Source organism: Perognathus longimembris, chromosome 28 (genome assembly GCF_023159225.1).
Source record: "Perognathus longimembris pacificus isolate PPM17 chromosome 28, ASM2315922v1, whole genome shotgun sequence".
Taxonomy (NCBI): Eukaryota; Metazoa; Chordata; class Mammalia; order Rodentia; family Heteromyidae; genus Perognathus; species Perognathus longimembris.
The window spans coordinates 78,993,674-79,011,721 of NC_063188.1; the positions used below are offsets into that span (position 1 = coordinate 78,993,674).

Consider the following 18,048-nt stretch of genomic DNA (forward strand, 5'->3'; position numbering starts at 1 on the left):
CCCTAGTTCCTCTCTCTCTGCTTGAGTTTCAACCTGCCCTACTGCCTTGAAATTGATGCTCCACCATCCCATGTGCAACCCCCTCAGGGGCCCTCTTCAAAGCTCTGCCATGTCTTCAGTGCACTCACTCTCAATGCTCTTCCAGACAAAGGGATCAGGTGTGAATTCACAAAGGTCAGTAATCATCCCAGCTTGAGCCCCTTCACTTTCACAGGGATTTGCAATCAGAATTTTTTCACTTTAGACTTTTTAATAGTTCATACAGCGATTATGGTGCATTCAGGAACCCAACCCTCCAAACCCCACCAGGAGGGCTCCCTCCCCTGCCCTCCCACCCCATTTAAGGGCCCCAGGGCTTAGGGTGGACTAAGGGGTGGTAACCACCCATCCAGGGACTGACCCTGGAAACTGACCCCTGCCCTGCCTCACCCTCCCAGGGGTTAGGGGGCAACACCTGGGCACCACCCCCATGTGCCCCTGTCCCTGCTTGTGCATATATACACACTGGCTGCTCGCTAAGTTGGTCAGTTCCTGGCAGGGCCCTTACTCAACAGCACCGAGTGGGATGGGGCAGAAGGGCTGGGCTGGGGAGACCCTGAGAAGGAGGCCCCGGCTACGGAACTACAGCAGGGAGAGTAGGGCTCCCCTTGACCTTGTCCGTCTCCCAGTCTCTGGTAGTTCCCAGATGACCCTGCAGCTGGGGATGGCAGGCAGGGGGAGGAAGGCGAGTAGCCGAGGCATGCTTTCCAACAGCCGATCCCAGGGTTTGGTGATGGTCAGGGTTCTGAAGAGGGGCTGTGTCCCTGCCTCTAAAAGGCTGGGAGTGGGGCTTCATTGCACAAAATACTGTGGGAGGGCCACACACAGGGGGTGGGGCCCAGCCACTCTGTATACAGAGATATTGCATTAAAAAATGAGAACCTCGTTTAAAATAATTAAAAAAATCAACAATGAATGAATGAAACAAACAAAAAAAAAGGCCCACAACATGAGGCAGTGGGGCAGGCAGGAAAGCAGGCAGAAGATACCTCAGACCCAAGGCATCATCACCTTTCTCATCTGCGTTGAGAGCCCCAGCCTAGGCTAGTTCCAGACCCTTGGCTGGCCGTGGGTAGTGGTCCTGGGGAGGGGGGTGGATATGACGAGGAGGGTTAGGCCTGGCCTCAGTGTGGGAGGCTGGCACGGCCATGCTGTCCGCCGGCAACTACCAAGACAGAAAGACAGACCAAGCAAAGGATTGATGATGAGAGCTTTGTTAGCACCCAGCAGATAGGCTGATGGATGGGTTGACAAGCCAATGATTGGGTGTTTGGGCAGTTGGCAGGGGACAAGTGGGCAGGAGAGCATGGCTCAGGCAGGTAGGCAGGCAGCAAGCAGGGAGGATGCAGTTGGGGGCTGCCCTGTGAGGGGTGTGGCATCCCTCCGGCCGCTGCCTGCTAGGACCTCAGTCTGTGGCTTAGAACTTGGCTTAGAACTCGGTGTCCACCACACGGAAAGCTGGCCTGCCTGCGGGGGGGAAAGCAGAGCGGATGGCTGTTGGTGGGCAAGCAGGTAGGTGGGTAAAGCAGGTAGGTGGGTGGGGCGAAGGGAGAAGAGACCACACTTACCCGAGTCAGGCATAGATGAGGACCGAAGGTTGGCTTCCTTTTGTAGCTGGATCTCTTTTAGTGCAAATATGGAAGTAGCTGTGGGTACAGACACATAAGTGGGGAATCCACAGGGCCAGCTGGAACCAGCTCCTATTTGGTTCTACTGGGGGGATTAATTACAAGTAGCCCCTTCTTTGAAAGGCCTGATCTGATCCACACACAAACCAGTTACAAGGATGATGGGATACAGACTATTGCATGCCACAAAGAAGTCACAAACCTTATTAAGTGTGATAAAGGCATTGCAATGACCACTTTTTAAATCCAGGTGATGGATGGTATTTGGGGATTTGATTTTAATATTAATCCAGGGGAAAGAAGATAGAGAAAAATGGGCCTTTTCTGGTGTCATAGTAGTTTTTTTTTTTTGCTTGTTTTGCTTTTTGCCAGTCCTGAGGCTTGAACTCAGGGCCTGAGCACTGTCCCTGGCTTCTTTTTGCTCAAGGCTAGCACTCTACCACTTGAGCCACAGCGCCACTTCTGGCCTTTTCTAAATATGTGGTGCTGAGGAATTGAACCCAGGGCTTCATGTACACGAGGCAAGCACTCTACCAGTAGGCCAATATTCCCAGGCCCTCATAGTAGTTATTTATTTTACAATCTTTTTTAGAGCCAGGCACTATTGGCTTATGCCTATAATCCTAGTTACTCAGGAGGCTGAGACCTGGGGAGTGTGGTTCAAAGCCAGCATGAACAGGAAAGTCTGTGAAACTCTTTATCTCCAGTTAAACACAAATCTAGAAGTGGAGCTGTGGCTCAAATGGTAGAGTGCTACCCTTGAGCAAAAATGCTCAGGCATGGTGCCTAGGACCTGAATTCAAGCCCCAGGACCAGCACAAAAAATTAAGGATTGATATGATATCTGAGATTGGATTTGATTCAAATAAAAGAATACAGAAAAAACTAGATTGGCTTTGAGCTGATTTGTTAAGAGTATTTGTGGACTCATTAATTTGTCTAATACATACATATACATTAATTTGGAAATGTCCTTATTAAAAAACCTTTGTAAAGCCAAAGATTAAAAAAGAGAACAAACATCCCATGTGATTCCAGGGAAAACTTATTTCTGCTGTTAGGAATCCAAACAATAGGGGTGGAGATATAGCTTAGTGGTAAGGTACCTGCCTAGCATGCATAATGCCCTGAGTTCCACACCCTCTCCCCTAGGGCTGAAAGAAAAAGGACAACAAATTGAAATGTCTCCACTGTTCTAGGGCAGGGCGTGGAAGGAACAAAGAAGGTGCTCTGGAGCTCTAGGGAACCGTCTATCATTCTATTTCTTTCTTATTTTTTTCCAGTCCTGGGCTTGAACTCAGGGCATGGGTTGTCCCTGAGCTTCTTTTGCTCAAGTCTAGCACTCTACGACTTGAGCCACAGCACCACTCTGGCTTTTTCTGTTTATGTGGTAATGAAGAACTGAACTCAAGGTCTCATGCATGCTAGACAAGCACTTTACAACTAAGCCACCCTATCCTTCTATTTCTTAACCTGTGTGCCAGTAACATGGATATGTTTATGAAAATGCCTTGTGAGTTGGAGGACAGTGGCTCATGCTTGCAATCTAGCTACTCAGGAGGCTGAGATCCGAGAATCATATTTCAAAGCCAGCCAAGGCAGGAAAGTCCGTGAGGCACTTTTTTGTTGGTTGTGGAGCCTGAACTTAGGGCTGGGCACTGTGCCGAAGTCTTTTTGTGCTCAAGGATAGCATTCTACCATTTGAGCCACAGTACTACTTCCATTTTTTTTTTGCCAGTCCTGAGGCTTGGACTCAGGGCCTGAGCACTGTCCCTGGCTTCCTTTTTGCTCAAGGCTAGCACTCTACCACTTGAGCCACAGTGCCACTTCCGGCTTTTTCTGTTTATGTGGTGCTGAGGAATCAAGCCCAGGGCTTCATGAATGCAAGGCGAGCACTAAGCCATATTCCCAACTCCCACTTCCTTTTTTTTTTTTTGCCAGTCCTGGGCCTTGGACTCAGGGCCTGAGCACCGTCCCTGGCTTCTTCCCCCTCAAGGCTAGCACTCTGCCACCTGAGCCACAGCGCCACTTCTGGCCATTTTCCATATATGTGGTGCTGGGGAATCGAACCCAGGGCTTCATGTATACAAGGCAAGCTGTCTTGCCACTAGGCCATATTCTCAGCCCCCACTTCCATTTTTTGAGTGGTTTATTGAAGATAAGAGTCTCACAAAGGGCTGGGAATATGGCCTAGTGGCAAGAGTGCTTGCCTCATATACATGAATCCCTGGGTTCAATTCCTCAGCACCACATATACACAAAAAGGCCAGAAGTGGCCCTGTGGCTCAAGTGGCAGAGTGCTAGCCTTGAGCAAAAAAGAAGCCATGGACAGTAATCAGGCCCTGAGTTCAAGCCCCAGGACTGGCAAAAATAATAGTAACAACTCATTGTGCTATACACTTATGATTTGTGCATTTTAGCATGCATATTGCCAAGGAAATGTCTACTTTATTTTCTGCCAGTTTGATGGCTTGAACTCAGGTCCTGAGAGCTGTCCCTGAGCTTCTTTTGCTCAAGGCTAGCACTCTACCACTTGAGAGGTACTGAAGAATTGAACCTGTTGTAGGGAGTACAGCTGACTCCACCTTGACATGGTAGGAAATGTTGGGGGGGCGAGTAGGTCAACCAGACCCCCAAATTCTGCTTCTGTAAATGGCTTAACTTGTTTGTTGCTTGCTCTACCCCCTGCATCAACTTCCTACATCTGTGTCACACTTGCTTAACTTGATTGTCGCTTGCTCTACCCCGTGTCAACCCCCTATATCTGTGCTACGCTTTTACCTTTATAAACCCCAATTTGAGGACTGCTCGGGGTCACAGTGTTAGCTCCCGAGTCCGCACTGCGGCCCTGGCTGGTCAGCCTGCTTTTCGCTGTTGTGGTGTCAGCTCCCGAGTCTGCTGCGTCCCTGGCCGGTCGGTTGGCTTTTTGCTTCCCCAATAAATCCATCTTTTTGCTTGAGACTGTCTCTGAGTGGTGGACTCTTGGAGGGATGGGGAATTCCCTCCCTCAAACCCCGTAACAGAACCCAGGGTTTTATGCATGCTAGGCAAAGGAAATGTCTACTTTAAAAGAAAGTAACATATCTATTTTTATGTAGTGAGAATTTTCATGAAAGATGAGAGGAAATAAAAATAAAATTATTATTTTTGCTGGTTCCAGAGCTTACACTCAGGGCCTGGATGCTGTTTTGCTGTTCCTGAGCTTTTTTTGCTCATAGCTAGCACTCTATCTCTTGAGCCACAGACCCACTTGTGGCTTTTTTGGTGATTAATTCAAGTTAAGAATCTCACAGACTTTCCTATCAGGGTTGACTTCAAACTGTGATCCTCTGATCTCAGCCTCTGGAGTAGCTAAGATTACAAGCATGAATCACTGGCACCCAGCCTATTTTTGTTCATAATACTATCACATATGCCCCCCTGCCCCTGATACCCTGCACAACTGACTCAACTATCCTAACAGTCCTCCTGTTCTTCACAGTCCCCGACCCCATCCCCAGCAGTCCAATTCCCCACAGCCTCCATCCTGGCCCATGCAATTCCCAACTGCACTCACTGTCGGGAAGTTTGTGGATCCGCTCCCCCAGACTGAAGAAGAATGGATGTTTCATGGCATCCTCTGCGGAGATCCGATTACGACCCTCGAACTGAGTTGGAGGGGAGAAGGGTATATTGGTATTTTCAATAAGTAGGTCTCTCTTCATGCCCACCTCAGATCTTACCCTGGAGGTGGTGGGAGGGGGAAGTCCCATTTTCCCACACCCGGAATGCCCACCCCCACAAGACTGGCCCAGGAAGGTGGTCTCACCTGCAGCAGCTTAGTGAGGAGGTCAGCCCCATCGCTATCAAGTCTACCATAAGGACAAGGGGATTTACTTTACATTGGGTTTGGGTATTCTGGCTCCCAATACCCACCAACCCACCCACCAGCCTCACCGGGGTGCATGGCTCAGAAGGGCCTCGGCTCGGTACTTGGGATAGTTGTATGTCTTGAACTCCTCGTTGGACAGGATGCCAGGCCACGTCTCCTCAGTTGGGGTTCCTAGCAGGGAAGAGGAATTTATCCCAAACATCTCAGCACCCCCACCACCCAGCATGTCCCCATAGCTCCTAAGGCACATGCCTCTTCCTCACCCAAGATGCGGAAGATGAAGTGCAGCTGTTCCTCCACTGTGGAGCCTGGGAAGAGGGGCCGGCCTGTGGCCATCTCATAGAAGATGCAGCCCACACCCCTGAGCAGGGAAAGCACATGGGTTAGGGAGGTAGGTTGCTGGGTGGCTACAACAAACAAGCCAAACTCTTCCATACTTCTACCTTTCCTTACCACATGTCAATCTGGGTAGAGTAATCTGTAGATCCAAGCAGGATGTCAGGGGGCCTGTACCACAGTGTCACCACCTCGTTGGAATATGTCTTTGTTGGGATTGACTTGGCCCGGGCCAGGCCTGAAAGGTGAAGAGAAAGGGGAGCTTGAAAAGTCATGGGCAAAGCTGGGGAGTAGTAGAGTTGGGATTGAGGGTATCTTAGGCAACATCCAGATGCTAAAAGGGATCATGGAAAACAGGGAGTTCAGTGGGAAGAAAGGGGTGCAGTGATACCAAAGTCAGCCAGCTTGAGTTCTCCTCTCTCATTGATGAGCAGGTTCTGGGGCTTGAGGTCTCGGTGTAGCACCTTCTGCCTGTGGCAGTAGGCTAGGCCACGGAGCAGCTGGAACAGGAACAGCTGGGGATCCAGAAATGGCAGGCAGAGTTCAAAGAATATCCATCAGCCCAACCCTTAGCAGGCAGGTAGGTAGTATTCCCTCCCAAACACAAGACATTGAGCTCAGCTCCCAAATGCCCCCCAAGGGTTTCAAGCAAAATAGTCAAATTAGGGAAAGGCCACTTCTGGGAAATTTGCGGGGGTGGAGTGCATGAGTAGGGATCCCATCCTGCTCCTGCCCCATACCCACTTTCACGTTGTGCATGTTGATGATATTCCCACAGTCATCTAGGTACTGCTTCAGGTCTTTGTCCTGAGAAGAGATAGGAAACAAGGGTCACATCCTGTGGCCCCTGTCTCACTTCCGCCTGGGACCCACTGCCATGCTACCATACCAGGTACTCAAACACAAGGGTGAGGGACTTCTCCGTGTGGATGATATCGTGTAGCGTGACGATGTTGGCATGTTTGAGGTCCTTGAGCAGGGACACTGCAGGAAGCAAGAAGTGGGATGGGGGAAGAGTCAGAGTCCCACCTTCAGGACAAAGGTGAGGATAAGGACCAGACAGAGATGCTGAGCCCAGGGTTGTATTTCTTCCCTGTGTAGTTTAGAGTAAGGCCTCACAGTCTTACTGGCTCTAACTCACTATGTTCAAGATACAGAAAATAAGGCTCAGAGAAGAATACCCAGCAAGCACCTAGGATTGCAATCCCAAGTTCATGTGACTCTAGATTTTTTTTTGTCAATTGTGGGGCTTGAACTCAGGGCCTGGACACTGTCCTTGAACCTCTTTGTGCTCAAGGCTAGCGCTCTACCTCTTGAACCACAGCACCAATTCTGGGTTCGGAGATAAGACCTTCATGGGGATTTTTCTTCCAGGCTGGCTTTGAATCACGATCCTCAGGTCTCAGCCTCCTGAGTTGCTAGGATTACAGGCATGAACCACCAGTGCCTGGCTAATACTAGATTTTTCACAATCTGTTTTTGGTTTCTAGGAAGAGACTTTTCTTCAACCTCAGTATATGGCCTGCGGCTCAGTATGAAGACATTCACTTTCTGTGCAACTCAAAGCTATTCAATGTGATATTCTGAGCACATTAAAGGATGCTTTCAGTACCAAAGTAAGTACTGTGGTTTGCAATTCACTCATCTTTTCCTGATTCACTCAGATTTTTGGTTACCCTATTAACCTGGATATGTGATGGGCCTTTCTGTAAAGGCCAGAGCATTGGGTGGATGTCCCAGAATTCCTGGTCTTGGGCTGGGAATATGGCTTAGCGGTAGAGTGCTTGCCTAGCATGCATGAAGTCCTGGGTTCGATTCCTCAGCACCACATAAGCAGAAAAAAACAGAAGTGGCACTGTGGCTCAAGTGGTAGAGTGCTAGCCTTGAGCAAAAAGCTCAGGGACAGTTCTCAGGCCCTGAATTCAGCCCCAGGAGCAGCAAAAAAAAAAAAATTCCCAGTCTCTGATCTCTCCATGGGATGTGCATACATGCAATGCAGAGTCAGGGATGTCTGGGGGAGATGAAATGGGGCGTATACCTTCCCGGATGGCGGTGCAGGGTGCTCCCTCTTCGTGTTCCAGTCTGATCTCCTTGAGTGCCACAAGGTTGTCTGTGAGTTTGCTTTTACCTTTGTACACGGTGGCATAGGTACCCTGGGGTGGGAGGAAGCGTGACAAGGAAGGAGGCACTATGAGGCTTCAGGGAGTACCCACTAACCCCTATTCCCACTATGGGACTCCTGACTCTCACCTCACCCAGCTTGTCCAACTTGATATAGGTCTCTAGTTTCCCAAAGCCAATTTCGGACTGTGAGGAGAAGAGGGGAGGTTAAAGCAAGGTCAGGGGAGAAGGTACTAGAAGGAGAGAAGACAGGAACAGATGCTCACCAGGCTGACACGGCGGAGACGACGGCTGAGGGGCTTGTCAAAGATGGGGCTGTTAAGAGTGAGCTTTTCAAGGTAGCCCTCAGGTAGCCGGATGTCAGCTGGAAGCGATAGGCGTTTGTTGATATCCTAGAAGGCAAGATTAGAGGCAACATGAAGGACAAAGAAGCAGAACCACCTTCCCAGCCCCCATCTGCCTTTCCCAGCCATCTCCATCAACAGAAGGGGGGACTTAAGCACCTCGGTGGAGATCTTGCGTGGGGGGTGATTGCGCATGCGCACTCTAACTGGTGACTGCACCTCATCTGAGGATGTGGCTGAAGCCTGGTCACTCTCCCCATCAGACCCCATCTTCATGTCCTCGTGCACAATCTCTGCTGGAAGGAAAATTGGGAAGTGAGGCAGGATCAAGTGGGGTCAAAGATACCCCTCCTTCCTACATTATCCCTCATCCTACCCATGTATGTACATGGATCTGAGCCTGAAATCCTTAGGGAAGAAGGTGATGGAGCCCAGGAAAGTCTCAGTGGTCCGAAGACAGGTTGAATGGAGTATGAGGGCCAACAGTTACCTAGCAGGGCACCCCATTCCAGGGGTGAGCTGAGACCACAGCATGCCCAGGAGAAGCAGATATTGGGAGGCCTGGATAAAGCACCAGAGGGCAGAAGGGTAAGGAAGCCTTCTTTGGGGCAGCTACAATAGGCAAGGTACCCTTTCTCTCCCTGGGGCCTAGACACAAGGCCAAAGAAAGGGCATCAATGGACAAGAGATTATTGGGAAAAGATTGCAGGGAAAGGGGAGAAAATGGAGAAAGGAAAGTCAAAACAACCCAAGTCTAAGAACTTGGGTAAGAGGTGGCACCTGGAAACTTGGCCGGGAGAGGGAGTAGTCAGTAGCCTCACCAGGTGCAGAGCTGAGTGGGCCCCGTCCAGAGCGAGGTTCCCCAGGGCCAGCACGAGTAGGGGCCTCTCCGAGGTCACTGCCGCCACCACCACCACTCTCATCCAGGCCTATCTGCTCAGGGGCACCATTGGTCTTATCTATGGCACGGCCCCCTCGGAGTGTCATTGACAGCTGCCGTTTGATCTTCTTCATCCGGTCCATGGCAACCTGAGCAGAGGACATGGGACAGAAATAAGGTCCATATTAGCATTTTCTTAACCATCAGGGGCCCTCTTAAGCTCACAACAACTTAGTCAGGGGAATGAGTCAGTGCCTACCCAACCACTATGGAATGAGTCAGGATTCCTGGAAATGACAGAGCCCCTCTCCCCTGTCACTTAGGGGTAGGTTGGCCTAAGTAACCCACCTGAGTACTTAGGCTTGGGTGGCTGGCCGAGGGCAATGGCCCACCCAGTAGATGGTTGGTCTCCAGGGTGGCAGCCTCGCAGTGCGAGCACAGGGCTCCACAGCAGGCATCTTCAGGTGCAGCAGCAGCGATGGAAACAGCCACAGATGGTACAAGAGGCTCACTCAGAACCGTAGAACAAGTGATACAGCTCCGGGCGCGCCCATAAAATGGCATATTTCGCTGGCACCAGCCCCACATTGCCCCCGACTGCCAAGGTGGAAAGCTCTTTGTGGCTACACGGACCGTCCCACCTCCCTCAGCAACAATCACCGTGGTGAGACTAATGGACCTTCCCACTTCTCCATGGGGGGGGTGTTCAGGAGGTCCTGGCCAGACCCAACCACTGGTTGAGGTGGGGGGTGTTTCTCAGAGTACATGATATATTCTCAGGGCTTCTGGAAAGGTTATATTGTTTTTTTATACAAGGCAAACACTCTACTACTGGGTCATATTCCCAGCCCCCTATTGTTTTGTTATACTGAGTTGGAATCCACAGGGTCCAACCTTGTCTTCCCTATGGGAGAATATATCATATCTCCCTTACCACCACACAAAAAAAGGTTCCAGGGCTGGGAATAAGGCCTAGTGGCAAGAGCACTTGTCTCGTATACATGAAGCCCTGGGTTCGATTCCTCAGCACCACATATATAGAAAACGGCCAGAAGTGGCGCTGTGGCTCAAGTGGCAGAGTGCTAGCCTTGAGCAGAAAGAAGCCAAGGACAGTGCTCAGGCCCTGAATCCAAGCCCCAGGACTGGCAAAAAAAAAAAAAAAAAAAAGGTTCCAGTCTTAATGTGGCCTCCAAGTCTTACCCTATTTTCCCCTTGATCATTCCTAAAGGGTCTTCTGCAAACACACCGAACAAAGTTCCATCTCAGGGACTTTGCACTGGTTCCTTTTATCTGGAACACTCCTCCCAGATGCTGTGAAACAGTTCACTCCCAAACCTTTTCAGGTCATTACTCAAATGTCTCTTTTTTGTGAGGCCCCCACGTATAACCCTATTTAAAATGTCAACCATCCTGAGCTCCTTCACTTTGCCAATGATTCCCCCCACCCCACCCTGTCCCTCCAGCACTCTTCCTCTCTTTGGTAATGACATCATCTACTCATTAGTTTCTTTGCTTTTTACTGTCTTCTTACCACAAGTATAAGCTCAACTCTGCCAGGGTAGATTCCTGTCTGTTTAGGTCACAGTTATATCCTGAGGACCTGGAATAGTGACAAACAGAATAGATGCTCAGGGGCTGGGAATATGGCCTAGTGGCAAGAGTGCTTGCCTCATATACATGAAGCCCTGGGTTCGATTCCTCAGCACCACATTTATAGAAAAGGCCAGAAGTGGCGCCATGGCTCAAGTGGCAGAGTGCTAGCCTTGAGCAAAAAGAAGCCAGGGACAGTGCTGAGGCCCTGAGTTCAAGCTCCAGGACTGGCAAAAAAAAAAAAATAGATGCCCAAAAAGTGCATATAGCAGAAATGAATGGATGAGGTGACTAAAGGCCTGGGCCCAACCTCTGCTGAGGCTGTGAATCCCCCAAACTCATTAACAACCCTCAAATAAGGTAGCCTAGGGATGCTGGAACTGATATAGGAAGATGACCTAGAAGGGCTGGAGGGAATGGGGCCACCAAAAGGTTTAGGGTGGCCACCTTCTGCTTCCTCCTGGGCTCTGGGCCAGCAAGGGAGGAGGAAAGACCTGGTCCAGGAACCATCTGGACACACAGCAAGGACTAAGATGGCCCAGGGCCCATGGGAAGTAGAGCTAGATAGGAGGTTGATGAAGCGGCGGGGGCTGGATTTGAGAGAAATGGGTCATCTGTTACCCTGAAACCAAGTGATTACCCCAAACAGTGCTCACACCTAATTTGCCTTGCTGAACTCACAACCCATCGGATGAGAAGAGGGACCAAGCAGGCAAAAAGACCTAAGATATGGGCTGGGGATATGGCCTAGTGGCAAGAGCACTTGCCTCGTATACATGAAGCCCTGGGTTCAATTCCCCAGTACCACATATATAGAAAACGGCCACAAGTGGCGCTGTGGCTCAAGTGGCAGAGTGCTAGCCTTGAGCAAAAAAGAAGCCGGGGACAGTGCTCAGGCCCTGAGTTCAAGGCCCAGGACTGGCAAAAAAAAAAAAAAAGACCTAATATATAGGATAAGGTCCATTCACAAAGAACCCAGGATAAGATGGGTGCTGGTAGCTCATCTTAAGCCTAGCAACTCTGAGATCTGAGGATTGTAGTTAGAAGCTATGGTGCAGGAAAGTCCATGAGACTATTATCTCCATCAAAAAGCTGTGCCTCAAATGGTAGAGTGTTAGCCTTGAGTAAAAAAAAAAAAAGCTCACAGACAGCACCCAGGCCCTGAGTTCAAATCAAAAGTAGAGCTGTGGCTTGAGTGGTAGATTGCTAGCCTTGAGTAAAAAAAAGCTCAAGGACAGCACCCAGGCCCTAAGTTCAAGCACTAGGACAGGTGTGTGTATGCACACATGGGCAAGAGCACATACACACACAAACAGGACAACATAAAAGCTTGACCTAGGAGGCCAAACACTGGACCTAAAGCCAGGGAAGACGAAGCATGGCCAGCTCCCAAAGGCTATCCTGTGCCCTCATAAGGATAGATTCTCGGTTGCTTTGAATGTGGTGACAGAGACTGGAGGAATGGGCCTCCAGAAACTTTAAGTTTGTGGGGTTGAATGGAAGATAGGGATGGGGAGACAGAGAGAACCATGGATCTTCGACCTCTAACTGGAACCTCCAAAGGCTAACAAGTTCCAGAGTTCAATTTTCGATGATGTTCGAAATATGGTATACCAAAATTGGTGTATCATATAACACGCTCAGTGGTGAGGCTGCTTCAGAGTGAGTTGGGCAGACCCCTATGAATAGACAACACACTTGACCATTTATAACCATCAAACTTTCAAATAGGGGCTGGGAATGTGGCTTAGTGGTAGAGTGCTTGCCTTGCATGCATGAAGCCATGGGTTCAATTTCTTAGTACCATATACATAGAAAAAGCCAGAAGTGGTGCTGTGGCTAGAAATGGTAGAGTGCTAGCTTTGAGCAATAGAAGCTCAGGGACAGTGCTCAGGTCCTGAGTTCAAGCCCTAGGACTGGCAAAAAAAAAAACCCCAAAACTTCAAATATATTATATTTTTGGTTTTCTAAACTTAGATTTCAGAACTAGTGAAGGAAGGAGAAAGAAATTGAACTTATAATCCCACTGCTGAAGGGCATATGTCTTTCCTGACCCCCAAAGACATAACCTTGCTTAAACTACTCTTACTCAAGGATCTAACCATCTCCTACCACAGGGACCTCTGAATCACATTTGATATACCATAGGCATGAATATACCTCCACATTCCGTCCTGATTGCCCTAGACACACACTAGCACGCCAAGAAAGCCTTTTCACTACATTTTGTCCTATTAAAATCCACGTTTTTTCCCCTTTAACCCCTTCAGCACGCAAGCCCTAACCTTTTGCAGTGAATTCCATTGGCTTCCTCTAAGTAACTCTTGCCATCACATTCTTGGCCCTCCCTGACCCAGCAGCTGCCTGTTAACTTCTCCATAGTATGAAGCCTTCCCCCCAAAACATACTGTTCACTCCATGATGGTGACCCTTTTAACATTCACCTGGATCCTCTACAGCTGCCCTGAATTAGCACGCATTGGACTGGCCCGCTGCTCTGAATCCCTTCAGCGCAACAATGAATCTTGCAGATACCTGGCTTGTTTTGTCCACACTCAGCTATCAGCATCATCTACTGCACATTCTGTTCCATCTTTTGATTACCTTACCCCCTCTATCAACACAGCTGGACATTCCTTCCACACAGACCCCCATTAGCACACCAGGAACCCTTAGCCCAATTCCCCAGGGACACACAAACGCAGTGCTAACATTAGCTCACACACCTCTCCACTCAATCCTGACCCTTACTCACACGTTCACACACATTCACACACGCACACACACTCAGCTCTCCATGGCTTGAACCCTCTTTAGCACCTATTCTTGCCCTGCATTTCTTTGCTTCAAACTGTACACAGCTATAACTTCTGTTGTTTCCTATGTGGATCCCTTTATAGTCCTGATTCCCGTGACACACTAGACCCCTTCTCTACAGTACCCCCTATTAGTACTCTCTGAACCTGGAACACATCAGTACCCTCATGGACAAGAACACATTGTTTCACAATGTTCTGATGCTCATTAGCATATTCTAGACCTCATCCTGCCCAGCTTCTCCCACCCAGTGGCACACATTTAAGTGCCTCTTTGTCTCTAAACCCACATTAGCAGCCACTAGAATTGCACTTTCTGGGGTTTCAGACTCCCTGTCTTCATGGACACTGGGCACTGAGTTTAGGACATTTCCCTCACCCTCCCGTGTGTGTGTGTGTGTGTGTGTGTGTGTGCGCGCACACACAATGTTGACACTCATAAGCACAGGCTCAGATCTTCCACTGTTTTGCCCCCACTACGAAGACCCCACTAACACTCACTCTCCTTCACACTAACCCAGAGCTTGGTTACAACAGACACACAAGCCCTTGCTGCCATGACCCTCAACACCTGAGTCCTTCAATTACTTGTCCTTCCATGAGTACACCCTGGATCCTAGCATGCTGCAGCCTACCCACAGACAAAAACACCCATCGTTATTAACACCATCCCTGACCCTCATCACCACACATGAGGGGGGGGGGAAAGCTTAAGAGTGCTAGATCCTATTAAAACACCTCTGGTACCTCAATCATTCTGTCCCCATTAAACAGACTGAGCCTCTCTACAGCGAGTCTGAGAACTGTCCCTGACACCTTACCCCTATTACACACCCTCAGGTCCCTTTCGGCCCTGCAACCCCCTTCCATTAGCACACCCTGGACCTCAAACCTTATCGTGCTTATCAATTACTCCATGTTTGGACCCCACAGCTCAGTCTCCCTTCGCAAACCTTTTACCACTCTGCCACCCATTCTCACAGCCTCTGGTCCTTTGATCACCCCGCTCCCCGTTAGCATCTATAGCACTTTTCATCCTCAGTTCTCCAGGACGGGCCCAGGGCGGGGCCAAGGTCAGGGAGGCCCCAAATGACCCTCGCCCCGGTGCATTCTGGGTCTGGGAAATTCGATGGGGGAGGGGGCAATTGCTAGGCAAGCAGCCCAGATTCCCCCGGGCACCGCCCGGGTTCTGGGATGGCTATAGTTACAGCAGCAGCCCCCCACCCCAGGTCTTGGGGACATGCTCACCGGCGGGGGCGCACGAGCAACCTCAGAGCCGCGGGGCCGGCGCGGCGGCGCCTGGGGCGGCGGCCCGGGATGAGGCCGCGCGACCTCCTTCTCCTCCAGTTCGCCGCAGGCGCCCGTCCCAGTAGTCTTCAGCCATGGCTGCTGGGCCCGGGCCGCCGCCGGCTGAGGAGGAGGAGGCGGCGGCGGCGGCGGCGGTGGCTGAGGCGGAGGCGGCGTCCCGCTCAGCCGGCCATGAGCTTGGCCTCTGCGGGCGATGCCCCTGGGCTCGCAGGCGCCCGCTCGAACCCAAGTGGTCACAGCGGCTCTGGGCTCCGAGCCGACTGCTCACTGAGACGCGGCGGATCCCAGGACAGAACAGCGAATAGCCCAACCACCGCGCGCGCCGCGTTCCGCGCATGCGCGCGCACGCGCTGTAAAAGATGAAGTGTTGGAAGGAGGGGACTCACCTCGGGCTGCGTGTACCAAAAAACCCGTCGGTTACGGGCGGGGACGCGGCCATTGCGCACCCACAAGGGAATGTGTCGTTTTCCCTGGAATGGCGCCAGGAGGAAATGTGGAGGTTGCTTAGTACCCAGATTTGATCTTGCCAGAAGTTTGTTAGCGTGGAAATGAGTAGCAGCCAGTAACCAGGCGTGCCACTCACCACTCGTTCCCTACAAGCGGTCTCACTTGGTACATTCCCATGGTGGCAAACGGGACTTTTGCTTGGAGGAAAGGAGCAGATGAGGCAACCAGGTCTAACTCTGTGAGGTGACTCCGGTGGTAGGAATTTTAAAGGCCGGAGAGATGACTTTTCTAGGAGTGGTGGCCTGGATAGTGATAGGCTTTTACCACCTTAGTTAGGACGATCTAGCCCCGCCCTACTAGCCCCCCTCCACCGCTAGCTCATTCCCACTGTGAACGTGTGCAGCCCCGCCCTTTGAGGTTGTGGTCCAGCCAATCGGATTTGCTGCCAGTGGTGAGGCAGGAACAAGAATGAAGGGCGTGGCTGTGCTGTAGAGGCGGGATTTTACTTTCTCCCTCCTGCCCCCGCCCATGCCCAGGTTTCAATGGTTTTCTCCGGTGGATAGGGCGGTCTCTTTTTCATGTTCTGAGCTCCTCACTCGGTAGGCTAAATAGTTCTCCAGGTTATTGATCACGAAGCATTTAACTGGACTCGGGGTCCCGCCCTTACCCTTCCTACATTCTCCTGTGGGCCTCGGGGTGGAGCCTAGGTTAAAAGGAAAAGCGTACCTTATAGAGGCTGGGCTCCACCAACACGCATGTGTGGAACTTTGGGCGAGGCGGAGCTTTTTCCGGCCTCCATCAAGTTTTTGTGTTTGTTCGTTAAATGGGGTTTTCCTGCCACCCCTCAACTACCTCTGGCCGCCCGCCATAGTCCCGCCCAAGGTTACCCTCACTCTGCCTAATCCCTCAATCCTCCAGCCACAAAGGTAATAGCCTTCAAAGACCTTATTGGGCTTCTTACATTGCATTCCAGGAGCTTCCTCATCTCTTCTAGCCTTCACTTTAAGGCAGCCTTAGTCACACTAGTTAAGATTTTTGGTAAGGTTCATATTAGCAAGGACTTCATCCATCAGCCATGATAGGAATGAAATTAGACAAAAGTCCTCATGTCAGGATAAACATTGAGTCCATCACCTAACTGACTTATCTCCTACCCTCCTTTCACTCCAGCCATTCTGCTCCTGGGAGGAAAAAAACAGGCACAATCCAGCCTTTGGGACTTCTTTCTTGGTGTTCCTCTTGCTTGAATACTTTCGCCCTCCAACACTCAAATTTCATTCTTCCACTTTTAAGTCCAGGTGCTTTCTTCCCAGATGCTTTGCTTGACTACCCCCTCTTAACATTACACATTTTAGCCCGTGGCTCACATCTATCTATCACATCAATCCTAGATACTCTGGTGGCTGAGGGAGATCCCATCTCCTAGTTTTTCTGGAGGCTGAAAGATCTGAGGATCTCGTTCAAAGCCCAGGCAAGAATGTCTAAGAGATTTTTCTCCAATTAACCACTAAAAAAGGGGAAATGGAGCTGTGACTCAAAATGACAGAGCACTAGCTTTGAGCTAAAAAAGCTCAGGGCCAGTGTTCAGGCCCTGAGTTCAAGCCCCACAACTGACAAAAACAAAGTTCCTCATTTCCAGACCTAGTAGCACAGTTTGGGGCTTGAACTCAGGGCCTTGTGCTCTTCCTTGGCTTTTTCTCTCAAGGTGGTACTCTACCACTTGAAACACATCCACTTCTGGCTTTTTGATGGTTAATTGGGACCTTTTTGCCCAGGCTGGCTTCAAACTGAGGTCGTCAGATCTCAGCCTCATAAATAGCTAAGATTACAGGCATGAGTCACTAGTGCTTGACCCCCCCCCCCTTTTTTTGCAGGGTTAGGTGTCTGTTTTCAGGGTTTAGTGCATACTCTATAGTTAACTCAGTTTTAACTTCTGACATAATTGTGCTTATTAGCTCTCCCACTAGATCTCATCCTAGAATAGCCCCAGGATAAGGATGTTTTATCCCTAGATATGTCCTAAATGTCTTGCATAGTGCATATAGCACTAAACAAACATTTGTTGAGTAACTGAATGGCTAACAGTTCCTATACCATCCTTATTGGTTTCTGTGTGTGCTGGTACTGTGGCTTGAAACTCATGGCCTAAGCACTGTCCCTTAGCATTTTTGCTCAAAGCTGGTGCCCTGCTACTTGAGCCATAGCTCCACTTTCAGCTTGTTGCTGGTTAATTGGAGATAAGTCTCATGGACTTCCTTGCACAGGCTGGCTTTGAATCATGATCCTCGGATCTCAGCCTCCTGAGTAGCTAGACTGGTACTGGACTCATATCCTTTAGGCCTGCTATATACTGAGGACTTGGCATAGTGACTCAATCCTGAGCTCTGGTTTCTTATCTGGCTGGTGTCATCATGTGGAGGAACATGGTAGTAAAATGGCACGTGAGGGAAAAAAGTGGCACGTGAAAGGACTAAGATGCAGCCAGGATAGGTGAAAAGCCAGTTGTGATGGAAAAGAGTACCAGGCACACATTAGGTATGAAAGGGATCCAGTAGCTGTGGTGGTGAAGATTGGTGTGGGGAGAATTAGAGGAGTGGTAGTGGAAGAGGTACTGTGAGCAGTGTGCCCAGTGTGCTGGGTGCCATGAAGGTGCTGGGATAGTGAAAGG

At 50.1% G+C, this 18,048-nt stretch overlaps 1 protein-coding gene across 3 annotated transcripts; it reads right to left on the reverse strand.

Annotated features, from left to right (window-relative positions):
* Positions 1 to 230: 230 nt before the first annotated feature.
* On the reverse strand, positions 231 to 15,266 carry Cdk16 (cyclin dependent kinase 16). 3 transcript variants are annotated; one of them, XM_048336062.1, is made up of 16 exons: positions 14,874 to 15,266; positions 9,161 to 9,368; positions 8,499 to 8,635; positions 8,262 to 8,387; positions 8,125 to 8,181; positions 7,913 to 8,027; positions 6,764 to 6,858; positions 6,619 to 6,681; positions 6,266 to 6,389; positions 5,992 to 6,112; positions 5,802 to 5,899; positions 5,604 to 5,709; positions 5,476 to 5,518; positions 5,224 to 5,314; positions 1,608 to 1,685; positions 231 to 1,204 (listed from the first exon to the last, which is right to left on the reverse strand). In XM_048336062.1, the coding sequence occupies exons 2-16, from the start codon at positions 9,360 to 9,362 to the stop codon at positions 1,164 to 1,166; spliced, it is 1,497 nt and encodes a 498-aa protein (XP_048192019.1). In that variant the 5' UTR covers positions 9,363 to 9,368; positions 14,874 to 15,266; the 3' UTR covers positions 231 to 1,163. The 3 variants fall into 3 exon arrangements, with proteins under 3 accessions (XP_048192019.1, XP_048192020.1, XP_048192018.1); XM_048336063.1 differs by having other exon boundaries at positions 231 to 1,506; positions 8,499 to 8,632; positions 14,874 to 15,194; XM_048336061.1 differs by lacking the exon at positions 14,874 to 15,266 and adding an exon at positions 9,568 to 9,798 and having other exon boundaries at positions 231 to 1,506; positions 8,499 to 8,632.
* Between the last annotated feature and the right edge of the window lie 2,782 nt (positions 15,267 to 18,048).

Excerpts from the sequence above, each read along its gene's own strand:
- Cdk16 (XM_048336061.1), bottom strand. The coding sequence starts at position 9,783 with ATGCCATTTTATGGGCGCGCCCGGAGCTGTATCACTTGTTCTACGGTT. Across the intron at positions 8,028-8,124 it reads AGTTGGACAAGCTGGGTGAG|GGTACCTATGCCACCGTGTA; the intron begins GTGAGAGTCAGG and ends CTCCCACCCCAG. Across the intron at positions 5,519-5,603 it reads CTTCTGAGCCATGCACCCCG|ACTTGATAGCGATGGGGCTG; the intron begins GTGAGGCTGGTG and ends TCCTTATGGTAG.